The sequence below is a fragment of the Molossus molossus genome, unplaced genomic scaffold (genome assembly GCF_014108415.1).
Source record: "Molossus molossus isolate mMolMol1 unplaced genomic scaffold, mMolMol1.p scaffold_m16_p_1, whole genome shotgun sequence".
NCBI lineage: Eukaryota > Metazoa > Chordata > Mammalia > Chiroptera > Molossidae > Molossus > Molossus molossus.
In genome coordinates, this window is record NW_023425344.1 from 201,201,464 (window position 1) to 201,218,987 (window position 17,524).

The 17,524-nt window shown below is 43.0% G+C and overlaps 1 protein-coding gene across 3 annotated transcripts in view; it reads left to right on the top strand.

Moving 5' to 3' along the window:
• The window catches only part of SNX1 (sorting nexin 1), a 39,824-nt gene that overhangs the window by 20,454 nt on the left and 1,846 nt on the right, over window positions 1-17,524 (top strand). For 2 of the 3 annotated variants that reach the window (XM_036265360.1, XM_036265352.1), the window contains 12 exons: window positions 1,648-1,775; window positions 2,668-2,734; window positions 5,596-5,639; window positions 7,799-7,940; window positions 8,596-8,674; window positions 9,137-9,212; window positions 11,649-11,762; window positions 11,963-12,056; window positions 13,121-13,326; window positions 15,875-16,018; window positions 16,604-16,684; window positions 17,120-17,191. In XM_036265360.1, coding sequence (XP_036121253.1) covers window positions 1,648-1,775; window positions 2,668-2,734; window positions 5,596-5,639; window positions 7,799-7,940; window positions 8,596-8,674; window positions 9,137-9,212; window positions 11,649-11,762; window positions 11,963-12,056; window positions 13,121-13,326; window positions 15,875-16,018; window positions 16,604-16,684; window positions 17,120-17,191 — 1,247 coding nt within the window. Of the gene's footprint in view, window positions 1-1,647; window positions 1,776-2,667; window positions 2,735-5,595; window positions 5,640-7,798; window positions 7,941-8,595; window positions 8,675-9,136; window positions 9,213-11,648; window positions 11,763-11,962; window positions 12,057-13,120; window positions 13,327-15,790; window positions 15,851-15,874; window positions 16,019-16,603; window positions 16,685-17,119; window positions 17,192-17,524 lie in introns of those variants that run through there. The other variant, XM_036265367.1, reaches the window with a different exon arrangement.

Below are 17,524 nucleotides of genomic sequence, written 5' to 3' on the forward strand. Positions count from 1 at the left end.
TCTTAGTTGCACTCCATTAAGCCAGTGGTTTTAAATAAGAAGCGCCTCTTCTTGTTTCATTTCCAAACACATTTGTTAACTTATTTATGTGGGGACTACATGATGTGAATATCTTGAACATACTTCAGCTAGTTGCTTGTTTCAAAGAATCCTAAATTCTTATGTATACTTTTTTGTTTTGTATGCCCATATCAGCATCAGATTATATTACCACCTCTCTTTTTTTCCTGATAGGGACTGGATTCCAACAGTGTGACAACCTTGTTTGTAGACATGATTCACATTTAATGATTAGCACATTGATGTAGGATTTGGTTACGCCTTATAGGCCTCCATCTCTGGTTTCATTTTAGCTCCAAATGAAAGTCTAAAAAAGAAAAAGAAACCACTTTCTTTGAATTCCCTAAGGGCTAAAATTGAATACTGACTAATCAAGCCAAACCAAAATCTGAACTATTTAGGTGTGGAACTTCTAGCTCCATTGCTCTGAGTTGAAAGTGCATTTTTTTTTTTTTGCCTAAAACATGTTAATGCCTAAAAATGGTACATAATGCTCTTTTAAAAGTACCCTCTCTAGATTACTTAGAGAATGAGTTGTTCTGTTCAAGGAAATTTTTCCAGATAGACAAAGGCAGCTCTTAAGCACTATTTTTAAAAACTGTTTTGATTAGAAAGATTTTTAGATATTACACATGTCTTTTTATCCTTCTTGGACCACACATATTAAATATAACGTAATCTACCCGGCTGGTGTGGCTCAGTGGTTGAGCGTCGACCCATGTGGCAAGAGGTTGCCGTTTCAATTCCCAGACAGGGCACGCACCCAGGTTGTGGGCCAAATCCCCATTGGGGGGTGGGCAGGAGGCAGCCAGTCAGTGTTCTCTCTCATGAATGTTTCTTTTTCTTTTTTTTTTTTTTTACCCTCACCCGAGGACATTTTTCCATTTTTTGTTCAGGTAGAGTGGGAGGGAGAGAGAGGAACAGAGAGAGAGAGAGAAACATCAATGTGAAAGAGACACATCGAGTGGCTGCCACCCGCACAACCCAACCAGGGCCGGGGACAAATTGCAACCAAGGTACACGCCCTTAGCGGGAACCGAACCCGGGTCTCTCAGGACCGCAGGCCGATGCTCTAACCGCTGAGCCAAACCGGCCAGGGCTCTCATGAATGTTTCTATCTCTCTCTTCCTCTTCCTTCCTGTCCCGCTAAAATCAATAAAGAAAAAAGTAATAGTAATAAATATTAGAGTCGCTGATAATATGTTAAAAATAAATAAATAAATAGGATTTAGATAAGGCTTTAAAGGAATGCTTCTAAGAGTAAAGTAAATTAGCACATTTACTTTGGCTATGTAGTCTTTTTGCTTAATAGCTGGTTCTTGCCTAAATTCTATGTAGGAGAAGGTAGCCAAGTAGTTCTATTTAGAAATGAGAGATGTTGCTCTACTAACCTTGTGCTAGAAGAATACTTCCCTTACCATCCTCTGCTTTTATCCATGTAAAAAATTCCTTGATTCTTATTCTCTTAGTCCGAGAACCTCTGAGTATTGAGAGTGGTTTCTGTTGTTCTTGTCACAGCCTATAGAACTAAAGTTCAGCTACGAAAGACCCATTATTGACCTTTGTTATAAAATTAATTATTTTTAGATGCCACAGTGGAGCTTTCACTGGACAGCACACAGAATAATCAGAAGAAGGTACCAGCCAAAACACTCATATCTCTCCCTTCACAGGAAGCCACAGATTCTCCTAAGCCCCAGCAAAGCTACGAGGAGGTGAGAATCTGCTTCTGGTCTTGGTTTTTTTAGGATTTTTAGATCTGTGTTGCCAGTCTGAAGTTGAGTTGAGTGTGAACCTTGAGTAAATATTAATGACTGTTGAAGAAGGTATTTATGGCCCTGGCCGGTTTGGCTCAGTGGTCCAGAGAGACCCGGGTTCGGTTCCCGCTAGGGGCACATACCAAAAAAAAAAAAAGAAGGTATTTGTGGTTAATTGATAGCCAGAATCCAATAAAGGATTTCTTTTTTGGGCAAAGTATGTATTACCCAGTAGATAATTCAGAGGCTTCAGTGGTCACTAATGATATTTAGTGTCTGAAGCTTCCATGTTCAAGAGTATAGTCTCTTCATTCCCTCTTTACCCTGACAGAGGCAAGTTTTCCAAAATTTGGTAATTACTCACTCTGATCAAAATACGGTTTTAAGATAATAGATGTAACAAAGACCTTTGAGCAGACTCCAACTTAAAATTGTGGAAGTTGGTTCATTGGGATTGTTGGGAATGGACAGCTGAACACTGATACGTAGAAGGATATATCTTTTTTTTTTTTTAATCCTCACCCGAGGATATTTTTCCATTGATTTTTAGACAGAGTGGTAGGGAGGGAGAGGGAGAGAGAAAAAGAAACATCAACGTGAGAGAGACACATTGATTGTTTGCCTCCCGCACAACTCTAAGTGGGCTGGGGATCGAACCCACAACCCAGGTAATGTGCCCTTGAGCAGGAATCAAACCTGCGACCCTTCAGTCCACAGGCCAACGCTCTAACCGCTGAGCCAAACCAGCCAGGCCTCTTGATGTTAGATACAATACTGATACAAGATTAATACAGGGTAAAATTAATAGCTTTTTTGGTATCAACTCTCATGTTTGTGTCCTCTTTAAAAGCTAGAGGAGGAAGAACAGGAAGACCAATTTGATTTGACAGTCGGTATAACTGATCCTGAGAAGATAGGTAAGTATACTTGGGACTCCCTGTGATGTCAGGATGTGGCTGGGGGGAAAAGTATAGTTTGCTAATTTCTAGATGGTTACCTCTAGAACTGAACTAGCCATTGTACTTCCTTATAATCTTTCTTGTAAAATTATATTCCTTACTATCCTTCTAAGAACAGAAACATCAGTTACCCATTACTTTATTTAGGCTTTTCTTGGCTTTAGGCAGAAAAATCAGAGACATCAAATACTATTAGAATCCCTGTTTAAAAACCCAAACATTGCCTTCTCCACAGAGTTGATGAGACCATCTTATTCCCTTTTGAGACCATAAATTCCATTTAAACACCCAACAAAACATGTTTTATAATTAGGAGATACTGAATTTTATTTTTCCCTCAGGAAGTTTGGAATTCTTGTTACATATCATTTATCATGTACTTTTGATATCCTCGTGAAGTGGGGAGGTCTGCACCTCTCTTTCTTAGGTCAAGACTAAAAATACCCAGGTTGACTCTTAGTCAAACTGAAATTATATTTTCAAAAAGCACAATACTTAACTTTGGCCAGAACTTGGATTTTTAGGATAGACTTCCCATGCCCCAAACTTATAAAAGCTATTAGTGAGCAGAGAGCAATAGGCCTCAACTTTCCGTGTTGCGGGTATATCCTTTACATCCCTGACAGAGGCATGGTGTTTCTGTGGTTAAGAGGAAAAACGTAATTTCCAACCTTTTGTCTATGCTGAACAGGAATTTATAAAGTCTGATTACACTTTATGCCAAAATAGTTTGTCATTAAAATGTTGAGTTTTACTTTTCCTAGACTGTTGTACTAGTAAGATACTTATGAGCATCTTATACAGTTTCCTTATCCAACAACAGAGGAAACTGAGGACCAATAGTGAAATGTAGCTTTCTTGTCATGGCACAGTGTGGTCCATGGTAGAGCCTAGACTGAAATTCTGGATTACATGTTCAGAATTCTTTGTTGCCTCTCTAATGTTTATGAATGAAGCACGTTGGTTTTAAGGTATTTATTAGCGGTCCACGTGCTGACACTTAACCACTGAGCCAAACTGGCCAGGGCTCAACATAACTTTTTTAGGGGACACAATTCAATCCATTTTTTAAAATTACATGGATCATATTTAAATACAAATCACTTTTGGTGATACGCCTTCACCCCCTTAGTCATGTTGATGCCAAGAAACTAGCTGCCTAAAGCATTTTCATATTCAAGGCCTGATCTTATCAGAACACCTTCTGTTTGTGTGGGCTGTTTATTCAACACGTGGTTCTCATTCCCACACATGTTTTAGTCAATTAGAATCCTACTTCAATCAGGACATGCTTTTTGGAATCTTGGTAATTTACATATGCCATCTTAAACTTTCTGAAATTATTTAGGAAGTTAATGTAAATTTAAAATTGCTGTATAACTAGTCCATTTCTATATCTTGTGAGTTCTGTGTACATGCAAGTCTTTCTATTCTCTTACACATTGCCTGCGTATTACCTGTTCCGATGAGGAAATGTGTCTGGAGATCCTGCTTTGTTCTACTGTGTTTTATGTATATATGCACTTAGACTCTCCTTAATTGAAGGCAGTAGATTATGGGATTGACCTTTTGGATAGTTGACCATGACTATTAAACTGTGAATGAAATTATGAATACTTTTTCTACAAAGTAAATCTAGATATCTTTTTCCTCTTATCAGTGGTAAGCATCCTTAGTAGTATTAGGCAATGCAGTATGAGTGGTTTAGAAGAGAACTAACAGCAATGATCAGTGTAAAGTAATTTTTAAAGTTTAATATATGATTTCCATTTTATACATACTCTTGGTAGGGGCTGGAGAGAGGTAGAGAAGGCAAGCCCTCTATTCCTGTGTAAGCTCCAGCTTCTTAGTGTACTTTCCCAGCTGTCTGACTGAACCCAAGTTGCAGTATGTGACCCTGCTGAACCAGTACTGCACCTCCCCTGGGCCCTTACCCCACGACCAGTTCAGAAGCTAAGCAAGTAGTAATTGTTGACCTAGGTTTCCTGTTTGGTGGGGGGAGAACCGAGACGTGGGGAGGAAAGGAGCAAAATCAATGCCATGCACCAGAGTCTAGCACTGGAGCTCTATCTACAATCCATTGTATGTCTTTTTGGTGCTCAGGGAGTCAGTGATGTGATGCCTTTATGTCCCTAACTGGCCTATGTCAGGACACTAATACAGAGAAAATCAGTTGCTTGAGTCCCAAATTATTGAACAGTCAAAGGCTTTTTCAAAAAAACAATTTCTCCAGGAAAGAGATTTTTGTGACATCAGGCAGCTGAAGTCTTTTCCGGCCAGGCCTTTTGCTCTGGGTGAACATACTAGATGAGAGAGGTCAATGTCCCCCAGCACCAATGGAGGGGGCTGTGACAGTATTTCTGAAAGAGCAAACCAAGCCCAGAGCTAGCTTAGGGTAGAACTACTTGTTTCCTTTTACATCAGTTGCTTCCTTCTCCTCCTCCTGCTTTATACAGCAAGAGAATTGTTTGGTTTTAGACAGATGGGTGCAACCAGCCCAAATATTGGCATGGTAACAACTGATGGATTGTCAGTATCCAGTGCTGCTTTGTGGAGGGCATAAATGGAGCCTGGCTTTGCACAGGGGCTGACTCTTGTCTAACTCAAACTGGGGCCCAGCCAGCATCCATGGGGCATGATGTGCATGGAGGCCTTGAGGCAAAGTAGGAACTGAATTTAGGATAGTTTATAAAGCTTGGAGATGAAACAAGTATCCCTTCTTATACAGTGCTCCTGTGCCTTATGATGCCTGGTTAAATGTTAACAAGATTAGCACTGTTTACAGAATAATCCTCTCCTGCTTTCTTGTCCTCCCACAGGGGACGGTATGAATGCCTATGTAGCCTATAAAGTTACAACACAGGTGAGTCCAAGTGACCCTGCTGACGACTACCTTAATAGACTTGGGTTCTTATACCAAGAAGGTGATCATTCAGATTATTTCTGGGTATTTCTTTTGTTTCTTTGCCAACATCTTCCTTCAAGTTTACTCAAGATGGAGCAAGCCTGCAGGATATCCCCTTGGTAATCTCATCTGAACCTTCCCACTTTTCTTCCAGAAAGCTAACACTTCAGTGTGAAACTTTGTAAGTTTTAAGACATGCAGTGTGTCTGATATAGTCCTGTTCCTCTTAGAGCTAAGTTCTGTGGCTTAGAGCTCGTTTGGTGGGTTACCCCAAAGTATATATCACCTGTTTAAAAATTGTCAGTTCTTCTGAGGTTTCCTTTATGGAGCTTCTTTTAATACTTTCTCTAACCTTTCCTTTTTCCCTTAGTTAGGTCTGGTCTTCCTTTTTTATATAATATTAATGCATATAAAACTTACACAATGTTGTATGCCAGTTATGAAGCATAAAAAACGAAGCCCCAGACCTACCACCATTCTTCTTTTTTTAACCCTCACTGGAGGATATTTTTCCATTTATCATCAGATAGAGTGGAAATGAGAGAGAGAGAGAGAGAGAAACATCGATGTGAGAGCGACACATTGACTGGTTGCCTCCCTCACGAGCCGGCCAAGGCCAAGACGAACTGCAACTGAGGTACGTGCCCTTGACCGAATCGAACCCGCGACTTATTTGTCTGTGGGTTGACGCTCTAACTGCTGAGTCAAACCAGCCAGAGCCATACCACCACTCTTTTTTTTTTTTTTTAATCCTCACCCAAGGACATTTTTGCATGTATCTTCAGATAGAGCGGGAGGGAGAGAGAGAGGAAGAGAGAGAAAGAAACATCGATGTGAGAGAGACATGTTGAGTGGTTGCCACCCACACGACCCTAACGGGGCCAGGGACAAACTGCAACCGAGGTACGTGCCCTTAACAGTAACCAAACCGGGGAGCCGGCCAATGCTCTAACTGCTGAGCCAAACTGGCCCAGGCCATACCACCATTCTTAAGATGAGTAGTGTTGAATCCACCTGTGTGTCTCTCCCTGTCATATCCCCTGCCTCACACCTTAGAAGTGACTACTCTCCTGAGTTGTCTCTCCTTTATAAAAAAATTAAAAAAGTCTTCATTTGTATCTCTAAGCAATATATCATTGCGCTTTATTGAATTTCATAAAAATGGCATCATACTGAAAATAGTGCTTTCTTTACTAGCATTATTTCTCAGACCCATTCATGTTGTGTGTAGCTGTAGTTAGTTTATTGTGTGATTATAGCATAATGTATATGTTTTTATGCTGTGAATATCTGGCATGTTTGCAGTTTTTATGAACTGTGAACATTCTTGCACACATCTCCTTGTGTACACATAGAAGAGTTTCTGTAGGGTATATAACCGGGAATAGTTTCCCTGGGTCATGCAAATGTTGAAAAAAAGGAATACAAACTTTTAAAAAGTCTTTGTACCAATTTATACTCCTGTCAGCAGTGTGTAAAAGTTCCTATTGATACTCCTTAAAGTTTGCGTATCTGGTGAGTATTAAATGGTCTCTCATTATGACGTTGGCCTAGTCTTTTTTACTAGACATCTCCTTTGTGTTCTCTCTCTACTACTTGTCTTTCTGCTCCCTGTACATTCTAGATCCTGTGACACCTTAGGGGTTAAAGTTTCTACAGTATAGACATTTCATGTGATCCTCCTCCTTAGAAGCTCTGTCTTGTCTTTAGTTTGGCTGCTTTAATTCTAGCAGCTGATACCCTTAATAAATCAGTGCAGGATGAATGGGGTATAAGTGACCATAGAATTCTAACTTTATATTAGACTTCAACATGTTTCCTTAAAGCAGGGGTTCTTAATCTGGGAATAAAACTGTATGCTTGAATTGAATTAATTGTCTTTTGTAATCCTATATACTTTGTGCATTTAAAGTCATTATTCTGATAAGAGCTCTGTAGACTCCAGACTATAGCTCAAAAAAGTATTTAAGAATCGCAGCCTTGGACAAAGTTGTTTACCAGGTGGCTAAGACAGGGATCTGGGAAATAAATTCTTTGATGTTAGCTGGACAACTGTCAAGATACTCCTTCATTCCTTATTTGGAATGAAATTACCTTCTGTTTTTTCTGTCCCCAAGACGAGCTTACCAATGTTCAGAAGTAAACAGTTTGCAGTGAAAAGAAGATTTAGTGACTTTCTGGGTCTTTACGAGAAGCTTTCAGAGAAACACTCTCAGAATGGCTTCATTGTCCCTCCTCCACCTGAGAAGAGCCTAATAGGTAAGCCTGTGGCCTTCAATTCTGCTTAGGTTTTTATTCTTTGCTTTCTTCTGCAGTATACTTTCTACTTAGTATATGAAACTACTTCATATAACAATGTAGAGTCTTGTGATTTGGAAATAAATGTTTCCAATGTTTTTCTATAAGTCTCATGAGGTCTAGAGAAATAGCAAGTTTTAACATGTTCTCTTTCCTTGGGTATAGTAGAAAGTTCTGGTGTTAGCGTCCACAGGTAGGGGTGTGTGTGTGTATTTGTATTGGTATCCAGGAAACTTAAATGATTGCTCCTCCTTTCAAATTGAAATGTAAATTGGATGGGGATGGAGGTTTGGAGATTGGGGGTCAAGGAACCTTCCCATCATCCTCAGTTGGTGTTTAATCTATACTCAGAGTCCCATGGCCCCCCTTTTAGAAAATATAGACTCTGTAAGTCCCAGAGTTTAGAATCTTCAGCACTTTGAGACTAATTTCATCACAAATGACTCTCAGGTGAATAACCTTTTGTTAATGCCTGCTGGTGACATAGAAGTGGCCTTTGGCTCTGTTTTATAGTGCTGTTCTCATTGCCTTTCCTCCTGTGGGCTTCCCCCCCCCCCCCAGTTTATTCATTTTATGATGATTATTAATTATTTTTGCTTTATAAATTCTATTCCAGGAATGACGAAAGTAAAAGTTGGGAAAGAAGATTCCTCTTCTGCAGAATTTCTTGAAAAACGGAGGGCTGCTTTAGAAAGGTAAGTGCCATACAACCATTTTCCTGAATAACATGAGAACTAGTGAGAAACTGAAGCCTTAGACTCAACTGTGAGACGTTCACTGGAGATGAGAAACTTGGGTGAATTAAAGACTCACACCTTTAAAGTATGTCTGACTTTTCTCCTAAGTCTCTTGCCTTCCCAGCTTAGGAACAGGCCATCTTTTCTTTCCCCGTCCTGAATAGGCAGGCAGACAGTCATGCTCTCCTTGGACAATTAAGTATGAATAACTCTGAGGTCTCTTCCTGACCAGTTATTTTCTTCTTCTTTTAGAAATGTGAAGAACATGAACTTGAATGTGCTTACAAGCAGAGTTATACTTAAGTGCCTTCTCTGAGTCCATTTGAAAGTAATGAAAGACATTGTAACCCTGCCGGCACTGTATGACACCCAAATCCTTTGAGGCCAGCCTGACTAACCAAATAACTGCTTACTCCATAGGTACCTTCAGAGGATTGTGAACCATCCTACCATGTTACAGGACCCTGATGTCAGGGAGTTCTTGGAAAAAGAAGAGGTTAGTATCGTACAAACTGAATTTCATAATTTATAGTTGTCCCTAGTGAAGTGAAACTAGTTCATTCAACAAATATTTGAACACTTAATACGCATATAGGTTAGTACCAGACCATATCCTAGTTTTTAAACCCCTGAGAGTGACAAGTATTTTTCAGCCTTTGAAAGAAAAGAAGCTGTGCCAATAGTCAAAAGCAACTGGTTGTAGAGGTCACACTGCAACCTAGTTTTCTTACTGGATCAACACAATGATCTATTGGCAAGTCCTTGGCACATCTTTCATAGGTTACTACTTGGCTCAAATTGAATACATTTTTTTTGTGCCAGGAGCTGAGGGGCATTGGTTCAAAACCAGTTACCAAAAACCACAGAACTGCCATGTAGCAAAAGTGTTGATTCAAATGGACAGTCTTTTTTTTTACAGGCTATGTGTAGGCTATTCATGATTGTGAGAAATTGGAGATGGCCCAATTGCTAACAATTGAAGAATTAAGTAAAACATATCAGTAAAACAAGTACTTTATTCGCATGATAAACGGAAAGTTTACAGAAATGTTAATATGTATTTGCTGGACGCATATATTAAAAGAATTCTATAAAGCGAAATATGAAACAGCTTAAAAATACAGGTATAGAAATACATTATTCATTAAAGATCAAAAGAAATGCTAGAAGGAAATAAATGAAAGAGCCGGCACTATTGCCCTGGCCAGTTTTGCTCAGCGGTTAGAGCATCAGGCTGCAGACCAAAGGGTCCCAGGTTCGATTCCCAGTGAAGGGCACATACCTGGGTTGCAGGTTTGATCCCTGGCCTGCGGGAGGAAACCAATCAGTGTGTCCTTCTCACATCATTGTTTCTCTCTCTTTCTCTCCCTCCCTCCATCCTTTGCACTTTCTCTAAAAATCGATGGAAAAATATCCTCAGGTGAGGATTAACAATAAAAAAGAGGGTGGGACCATCATTTTGTATTTTTCATTTTGTTTTTAAGTTTTTGTTTTTTTTAAATTTTCATATATAGTATTCTAGTGAAGAAAATGCTACTAAATATATGGGTGTTTTTAATTAAACATTCCATCTAGTGCTTTAAATATTTTCATTCCTCCTCTTAAATTTATTCTTCTGTTTCACCCACTTATCCCACTCTGTTCCCCTAGAGCAGGGTTTGTGTACAGCGACACTGTTGACACTTTAGGCTAGGAGCTATCATGCGCATTGTAGGGTTAGCATCCCTGGCTCTATCCATTAAATGCCAGTAGCACCCCTTTCCCAGTTTTTTTTTTTTAATCCTCACTGAAAGATACTTTTCCATTTATTTTTAGACAGAGTGGGAGGGAGGGAGAGAGAGAGAAACATCAACTGGTTGTCTCCCGCACGACCCTGACCAGGGCTAGGGACTGAACTGCAACCGAGGTACATGCCCTTGACTGGAATTGAACCTTCAGCTCTTTGGTTCACCAGTCGATGCTCTAACCGCTGAGCCAAGCTGGCCAGGGCAACCCCCTTCCTCATTTTAACAACCAAAATTATCTCCAGACATAGCCAAATGTCCCCAGGGGGGCAGAATAGCACCAAATTGAGAATTACTGCCCTAAGAGTCCTAAGCACTAAATTTAATTTTTCAGCCCAGCTGGTGTGGCACAGTGGATTGAGGGTCCTCCCATGGACTGAGAGGTCCTGGTTCAATTCCTGGTCAGGGCACATGCCTAGGTTTCGGGCTTGATCGCCAGTAGGGGGCAGGCAAGAGGCAGCTGATTGATGTTTCTATTTCTCCCTCTCTCACTAAAAAATCAATAAAAATACATTTTAAAATTAATTAAGCTAATTTTCGGCATGGTATGCTGTATATATAGATTCTTTAGCGTCTCTTCCATGCCTTAGGAAAGTACTGAAAGACTGAACCAATCAAATTGTTTCTAAATAGTTGGTGTGTTTGGCTTAATTAGATCATCACTAAACCTAGCCTCAATCTGAATAAATAACATTCTTGTCCTTGGATCTTAATCACTGGAGGAAATCCAAATGGAATCATAGCACAACCTCAAAGACTTTCTAAACCTGAAGTCCAGGAGTGTGCAGAGTATGCTAATCCAAGGGAACTTTTGACTTGTAACAAAAGCGTACCTGGTATTTAAGTACTTCATGCCTGGGTGGGTAGACAGTCTCAACATGAGGTCACCTGGCCACATAGCATTCACACTTACTTTCTGCACACAGTATCAAAAGCAGAAACTTTTGTTGATTCTGTTTAGTATGGTCCTTTGATTTTTCTTTCTGTACATGCTGGTGATAGATTTGTGTGTCTTTTAAAACAATAATCTACAGTTCAAATAAATTGTTTGGCAAGTTTTGGACATGCTATCTGATAGATACTAATTCTTCTGAACCTAAAATAGGGGCAGCAGATAACTTGCCATCCCTGCCTTCTTGGTCTTATAGCTGCCACGTGCTGTGGGTACCCAGGCATTGAGTGGTGCTGGTCTCCTCAAGATGTTCAACAAAGCCACAGATGCCGTCAGCAAAATGACCATCAAGATGAATGAATCAGACATTGTGAGTAGTCCTCTGCCGCTCAGCTTCCTTTACTCCCTCACGCTTACGGGTTGGAAGCCCCGAGGAATCCTGGAATGTCTGAAATTAGAGATTTTCTTTTTAAGATAATTTAGTCCCTTTTTTAAAAACTGCTAAGGAAAGACCGTGCTCTGTACCTGTGTGAGTAGCCTCCATGAAAGCTCTGGGCTTATGTGTTTCAGTGGTTTGAGGAGAAGCTCCAGGAGGTAGAGTGTGAGGAGCAGCGCTTACGGAAACTGCATGCTGTCGTAGAAACTCTAGTCAACCATAGGAAAGGTAACAATCTCTGAAATGCACTTGGAGCTGGGGGAAGTTGATGTCTCCAGTGAGCTGGAGATGGGAGGGCATGCTGTTCCCAAGCCTCTCAGCCCACCTGGTCCTTGATGTTCTGATCGAAAAGATATGCCCTGGAGTTCCTGGCAGGAAGCGTGACTCAGCCACTGTGGGCATTGTACTTTCTACTTGGGAGGGGTGCAGGGAGCCATCTCAGGTACAACTAGACCTGGGACGTGGTGGGCTTTTGTTGGTATGATTTGAGTTGGTGGCTTATATCCACAAAATGATGTCACACACCTTAGCTACATGGTCAAATGAGCAATTTGTAAATAAGGAGAAATCAGTTATGTCTCTTAACCCTTCCTCACATTTTTCTTAATGAGATATGCTTAAGAATTAGAGAATTTTGCTGAATTTGAATGCTTCCTTTCTCTGCCTTAAGCATGCTGATCATTGGGGATCTAAGCAGACAGAAAACCATTAGAATGAGACCAGTGTAAGGGTTGGCAAAATATGGCCAAGCCCATAGGCCAGATCTGGCCCAGGGCCCATTACTGTGAGCTAGGAACAGTTTTTACATTTTTAGAGGTATGAATTAAAAAAGAGAGAGCGGGCAAGTAAGAACATAGGTGGCCTACAAAGCATAAAATATCCGGTTCTTCACATAAAAAAATGTGCCCTGCTCTAGAACATGCAAAACTCCAGTGTGCATGTCTTTTCACTCTCATGCAGACGGGCTTCTTACCATGAGCTTTAACATAAATCAGAATTGTTCCTTTGGCCTGTTTGTATTAACTGGCCTTTGGCTCTTCCGGAATATTGGAGCTGCTTTTCCTAGATAGGCCTAACTAAACTCATGACACTAGGTGCCTCTCCCTGTTCTTGTGACCAAGCTGCATTCCCCTCACTTTCTTAATACAGTTGGCTGTGGTGTAAGTGACTGCGTTGCAAAGCTCATGGTTGCCCGATATGCAGGAGCAGCATTGCTGAGGCCTGCCATGCTCCAGCTGACTTGTCCCTTTTCCTTGTGAGATGAGAGGCCTCTGCCGTCTTCTTCCTTCCAGAGCTAGCGCTGAACACAGCCCAGTTTGCAAAGAGTCTAGCCATGCTTGGGAGCTCAGAGGACAACACGGCATTGTCACGGGCACTCTCCCAACTGGCTGAGGTGGAAGAAAAAATCGAGCAGCTCCACCAGGAACAAGCCAACAATGACTTCTTCCTCCTTGCCGAGCTCCTGAGTGACTACATTCGTCTCCTGGCCATAGTCCGAGTAAGCTTCTGTTTCCTTTCCTCTTTCTCCTCTCCTTGATTTAATTTGTCTTACCTTTGCTCTTCCCCTTCCCAGGAAGATCTCATTCATTATACCTCAAAATAGGCGTATCTTTTTCTATTCTCAAGAGAAAAGGTATCCTATGAACCAAGAAATCTATTTAACTGTTAGCTGGTTATCACTAAGTCATTTTGAGGCCCACGGGCAGTTTTTGGTTTTTGGATTTTTTTTTTTTCAGAGAGAGAAGGGAGAGAGAGATAGAAACATCAGTTGGCTGCCTCCTGCATGTCCCCTACTGGGGATCGAGCCTGCAACCTGGGCATATGCCCTGACTGGGAATCAAACTGGGACCTCTCAGTCCATGGAATGATGCTCAATCCACTGAGCTACACCAGCCGGGCCACAGCCAGTGTTTTAAATGCATTAGCAGAAAAGACCACTTTTGAATTCCCAAGTAGGCCCTTCATTGTTGAAGCTGGACAGCATACTCCCTGCTCCTTTCTCCAAGCAAGGCCTATCCCAGACCTGCTGTCTTGGTGCTCTGGAGCGGTTGTTTCCTCAGTCCTTTGGTCTTTGCCTCCTTAACAGTAAGCGGTGGCTTTGCCCTGGTAAGAGCTCTTGCCGGCTTCCACTTGTCCTCCAATGTGAGCAGTCAGGTAACTACATGGAACTGGCTTGGCATTGCATGAAGGAGTTTGGCCAGGGAGCTGAGAGAGCTTGTCACTAGAGCCCTTTGTGTGCTGTGCTGACCACACTGGTAACAAACAACACTGCAGCCTGCCCCTCAGGTCCAGCACCTCACCTTTTCTCCTGGTGACCACGACACTCTGGTTCCCATGACCTTTCAGAGTGGCCTAGGAAGCTTTACTGGGCAGTGGTATTTGCTCTCGCATGACCTCCCTGAGACAGAGGAAAGCCCTGTAAGGGCCTGAGTTTGCTCCTGATCTGACTTGGGACCCGGATGTACGAGCCTACTCCCCATCCCAACATCTCCCCAATCCGGGAGCTCCTGTGTTGTCGGGGGCCAAGCTGCTCCCAGGGCTCTCGTTTCCTCTGTGGTGGAGTTGCTTAATTGAGCCTGTGGAGTTGCTCCTTGTCCTCTCCCTTTGCTATTTGGTTTGTTAACTCCAGAGTGATAAGAAGCTGGAAGAATAACCTACTTTGAAATTTAGGATTGGTCAGACTACTTAGACTGGAGAGCCATCCCAGGGAAGAGTGCTCTCTGGGGAAACTTTCAGAAGGAGCATTGTTTGGGATCCCCGGAGGGCATAGCACTTGGGTGTGCCGCAGGCTGAGTGAGCCCTATGGACAAGGGTGAGAGGCCTGGCCTCGAGCTTCAGATGCTGAGCCTTAGATGCAGGCCTTAGAGTGCAGAATCGCAAGCTGGGCTTTTCTCTGCGACTTTTCACCTGCCCTCGTGATCCTGAGCTGATGGTGAGATTAGAGAGAGGAGCAGATGTTTATCTTTCACTCTTCCGAAAGTGGAGTTACACCGCTGTGAGCCCAGGGGGTTAGGCTTGAGTCTTATTTGGATATGAAGTCTCACCCTTTACCTAATCCTTTCACTTTGAGCTATTAAGAAATTTTAAGTAACCCCAGTGACACTGCTGGGGAATGTGAATTTGGTGGCATTTCACTCCCTGAGGTTCAAGTTTTGCAGGGAAGGGGAGCATATGGAACTGGGCTGAGAGGCTGGCCACAGGCACACATGTTTCACCAGGTGGTCTCTTGAAGCCTGCAAAGCCAGTGGGGATATGGGATAGTTTGATTAGGCCAGCAGCTGTCCTCTGGAAATCCTGATTGTGCTCAAAGGACTAGAACCAGGGAAAACCAGCAAGTGGGCTTTAGGGAGCTTCTTGGGGCCCTTGATAGCCTACAGCAGTGGAGTGTATGGATGGGATGAAAGTGGTATGTCCCTTTCGGGGCTTTAAGTGTTAAAAGGTCTGTTAAGCTAACCCTGTATACTATTTGGGTGTCAGTTTAAAGATTGCTTTCTTATGTTGGCCTTCCCTGATATATCTCCCAGGCTAAGCGAGGTTCCCAGTTTTATTATAGTGCCCTGCTTGTTTTCTCTGTGCTCTGCATACTTGTAATTACTTACTGGTAATTGTTGATATAATGCCGTCTTTTCTGGTAGAGTATAAGCTCCATGAAAGCAGAGCCATGTGTGTTTCATTCTCCACTGCATTCTTAGTTCCTGGCACATGGCAGGCACTCAGAGTGTGTAGATTCATGGACTGACTGATCTGAGGGAGGCCGTTCGGAAGCTATAGTACTGGGCACTGGCATCAGGCCATCTACTGTGGTCCCAGTCATCCAGCCTTGGGAGTGGCATGAAGCAGCATGGCGCTGGCCCACTGGAGGCTTGGAGGAGTCTTACCCAAGCTTGTGCTTTTTGACGTTAAACTTCAACTGGGCGTTAACACTCGGCTGCAAAACCTGCCCTTGCTCGGTCCTTTCCTAGCAGCTGCCGGGAGAGCCCCCCAGGCAGAGCCCGTGGAGCTTCTGAGGGCTGGTTGTGCTCTTCCCCAACACCTCACCCCCACAGGCTGCCTTCGACCAGCGCATGAAGACATGGCAGCGCTGGCAGGATGCTCAGGCCACACTGCAGAAGAAGCGGGAGGCTGAGGCTCGGCTGCTGTGGGCCAATAAGCCTGACAAGCTGCAGCAGGCCAAGGACGAAATCGTGGAGGTGAGGCCCCGAGGCAGCCCTGCAGGGGTCTTTTCTGGTCCCTGAATGAGCCCTGGTCCCAGTCTACCCAGACCTTAGGACTCCACAGCAGGCAAGGGAGATGATTGAGTCTAAAGGACAGTGGCTGGGGGAGCCTCCAGGAAGGAGTCCAGGCTTGCCTTGAGGCCTGGCCCTCTTCCTCTCTTCCCATTTCACCCAGACTTGCTAAATCAGTCTCTGCTGGAAGGGTCCTGCTGGGTCTTTGGAAAGGTAATTTAGATATGCCTCCCTTGGGGGCACTAAATTCATTGCTCGGGGGCTCTCGGCCTAGTTGGTGAGTACCTAAACCAGAGGCTGTCGAGTTACCAGAGCTTTCCTAGTACCAGGATTGGCCTGGATACCAGGCATCTGTTCCCAGCCAACCCCAAAGGTGGCCCTCTGCTAGATTCTGACTTACATGCTAAATCCCCAGATGGCGCCTAATCTTACCCAGAGGGACAAACAGAATGACCAATTGCGGTCTCATATAGAGAATTGCTGTCCAAAGGCAAAGACTAATAATGATAACATAACATTAAGTGATCCTTTCTTTCTTTTTCTTCCCAGTGGGAGTCTCGGGTGACTCAGTATGAAAGGGACTTTGAAAGGATTTCAACAGTGGTCCGAAAAGAAGTGATACGTTTTGAGGTAAGATAGAGCTTATTCGTGCTTGCTTTGGCAGTGGTGTTGGTTTTGTCCAATTTCGTTGAGTAGAGAGACAGATGGAGCTGCCAGTGACTTGGCAGTTGTGAAGAGGGGGTGTGTGTGTCTGTGTGTCTTCATGTTTGTTCCTAAGGCAAAGTGGGTGTCCTACACTTGTTGCTGAGCTAGAACAGTTAGGCACAAAATAAAGCTTGCAGCTGTCACATACCCTCTGGTCCCATCCTGTCTCTTCCCCTTCACCACACCCCACCATGCAAAAAAGCCTCCCAGGACCTTGGCAGAGGCTGTTTGGCTGGAAATTATAGCTATTTCAGCTGCTGGCTCTACTTCCTGGGCTATGTTCAGCAGTAATCACCACCATCCTATCAAGAGGGAAAGAAGCACGGTCTGGGTGGTCAGTGTAGATCCTGTCTCCTATAGAAAGAGAAATCCAAGGACTTCAGAAACCACGTGATCAAGTACCTTGAGACACTGCTGTACTCACAGCAGCAGGTATGTAAGTTATGCATGACTTTCGTCCTCTATTGTGTGCTCTACAGAGGAGCCACCTGCTTGTGGCTTTGTAGCAGGATGGGCTGGCCCTGCTTCGGGGGGGTGCGGGGGTGGGGGGGACTGTGCCCTGCTATAATCAATAATTGAAAGTAGGCCCTGCTGCTCTAACATGGAGCATCCAGTAGGGTCTTTTACTAAGCAGGATTGCCCTAATCCTAAAATGAACTAGTTTTTGTTTGTTTGTTTTTTAATTCTCACCTGAGGATATTTTTTCATTTTTGTTCAGATAGAGTGGGAGGGAGGGAGAGAGAGAGAAATATCAATGTGAGAGGG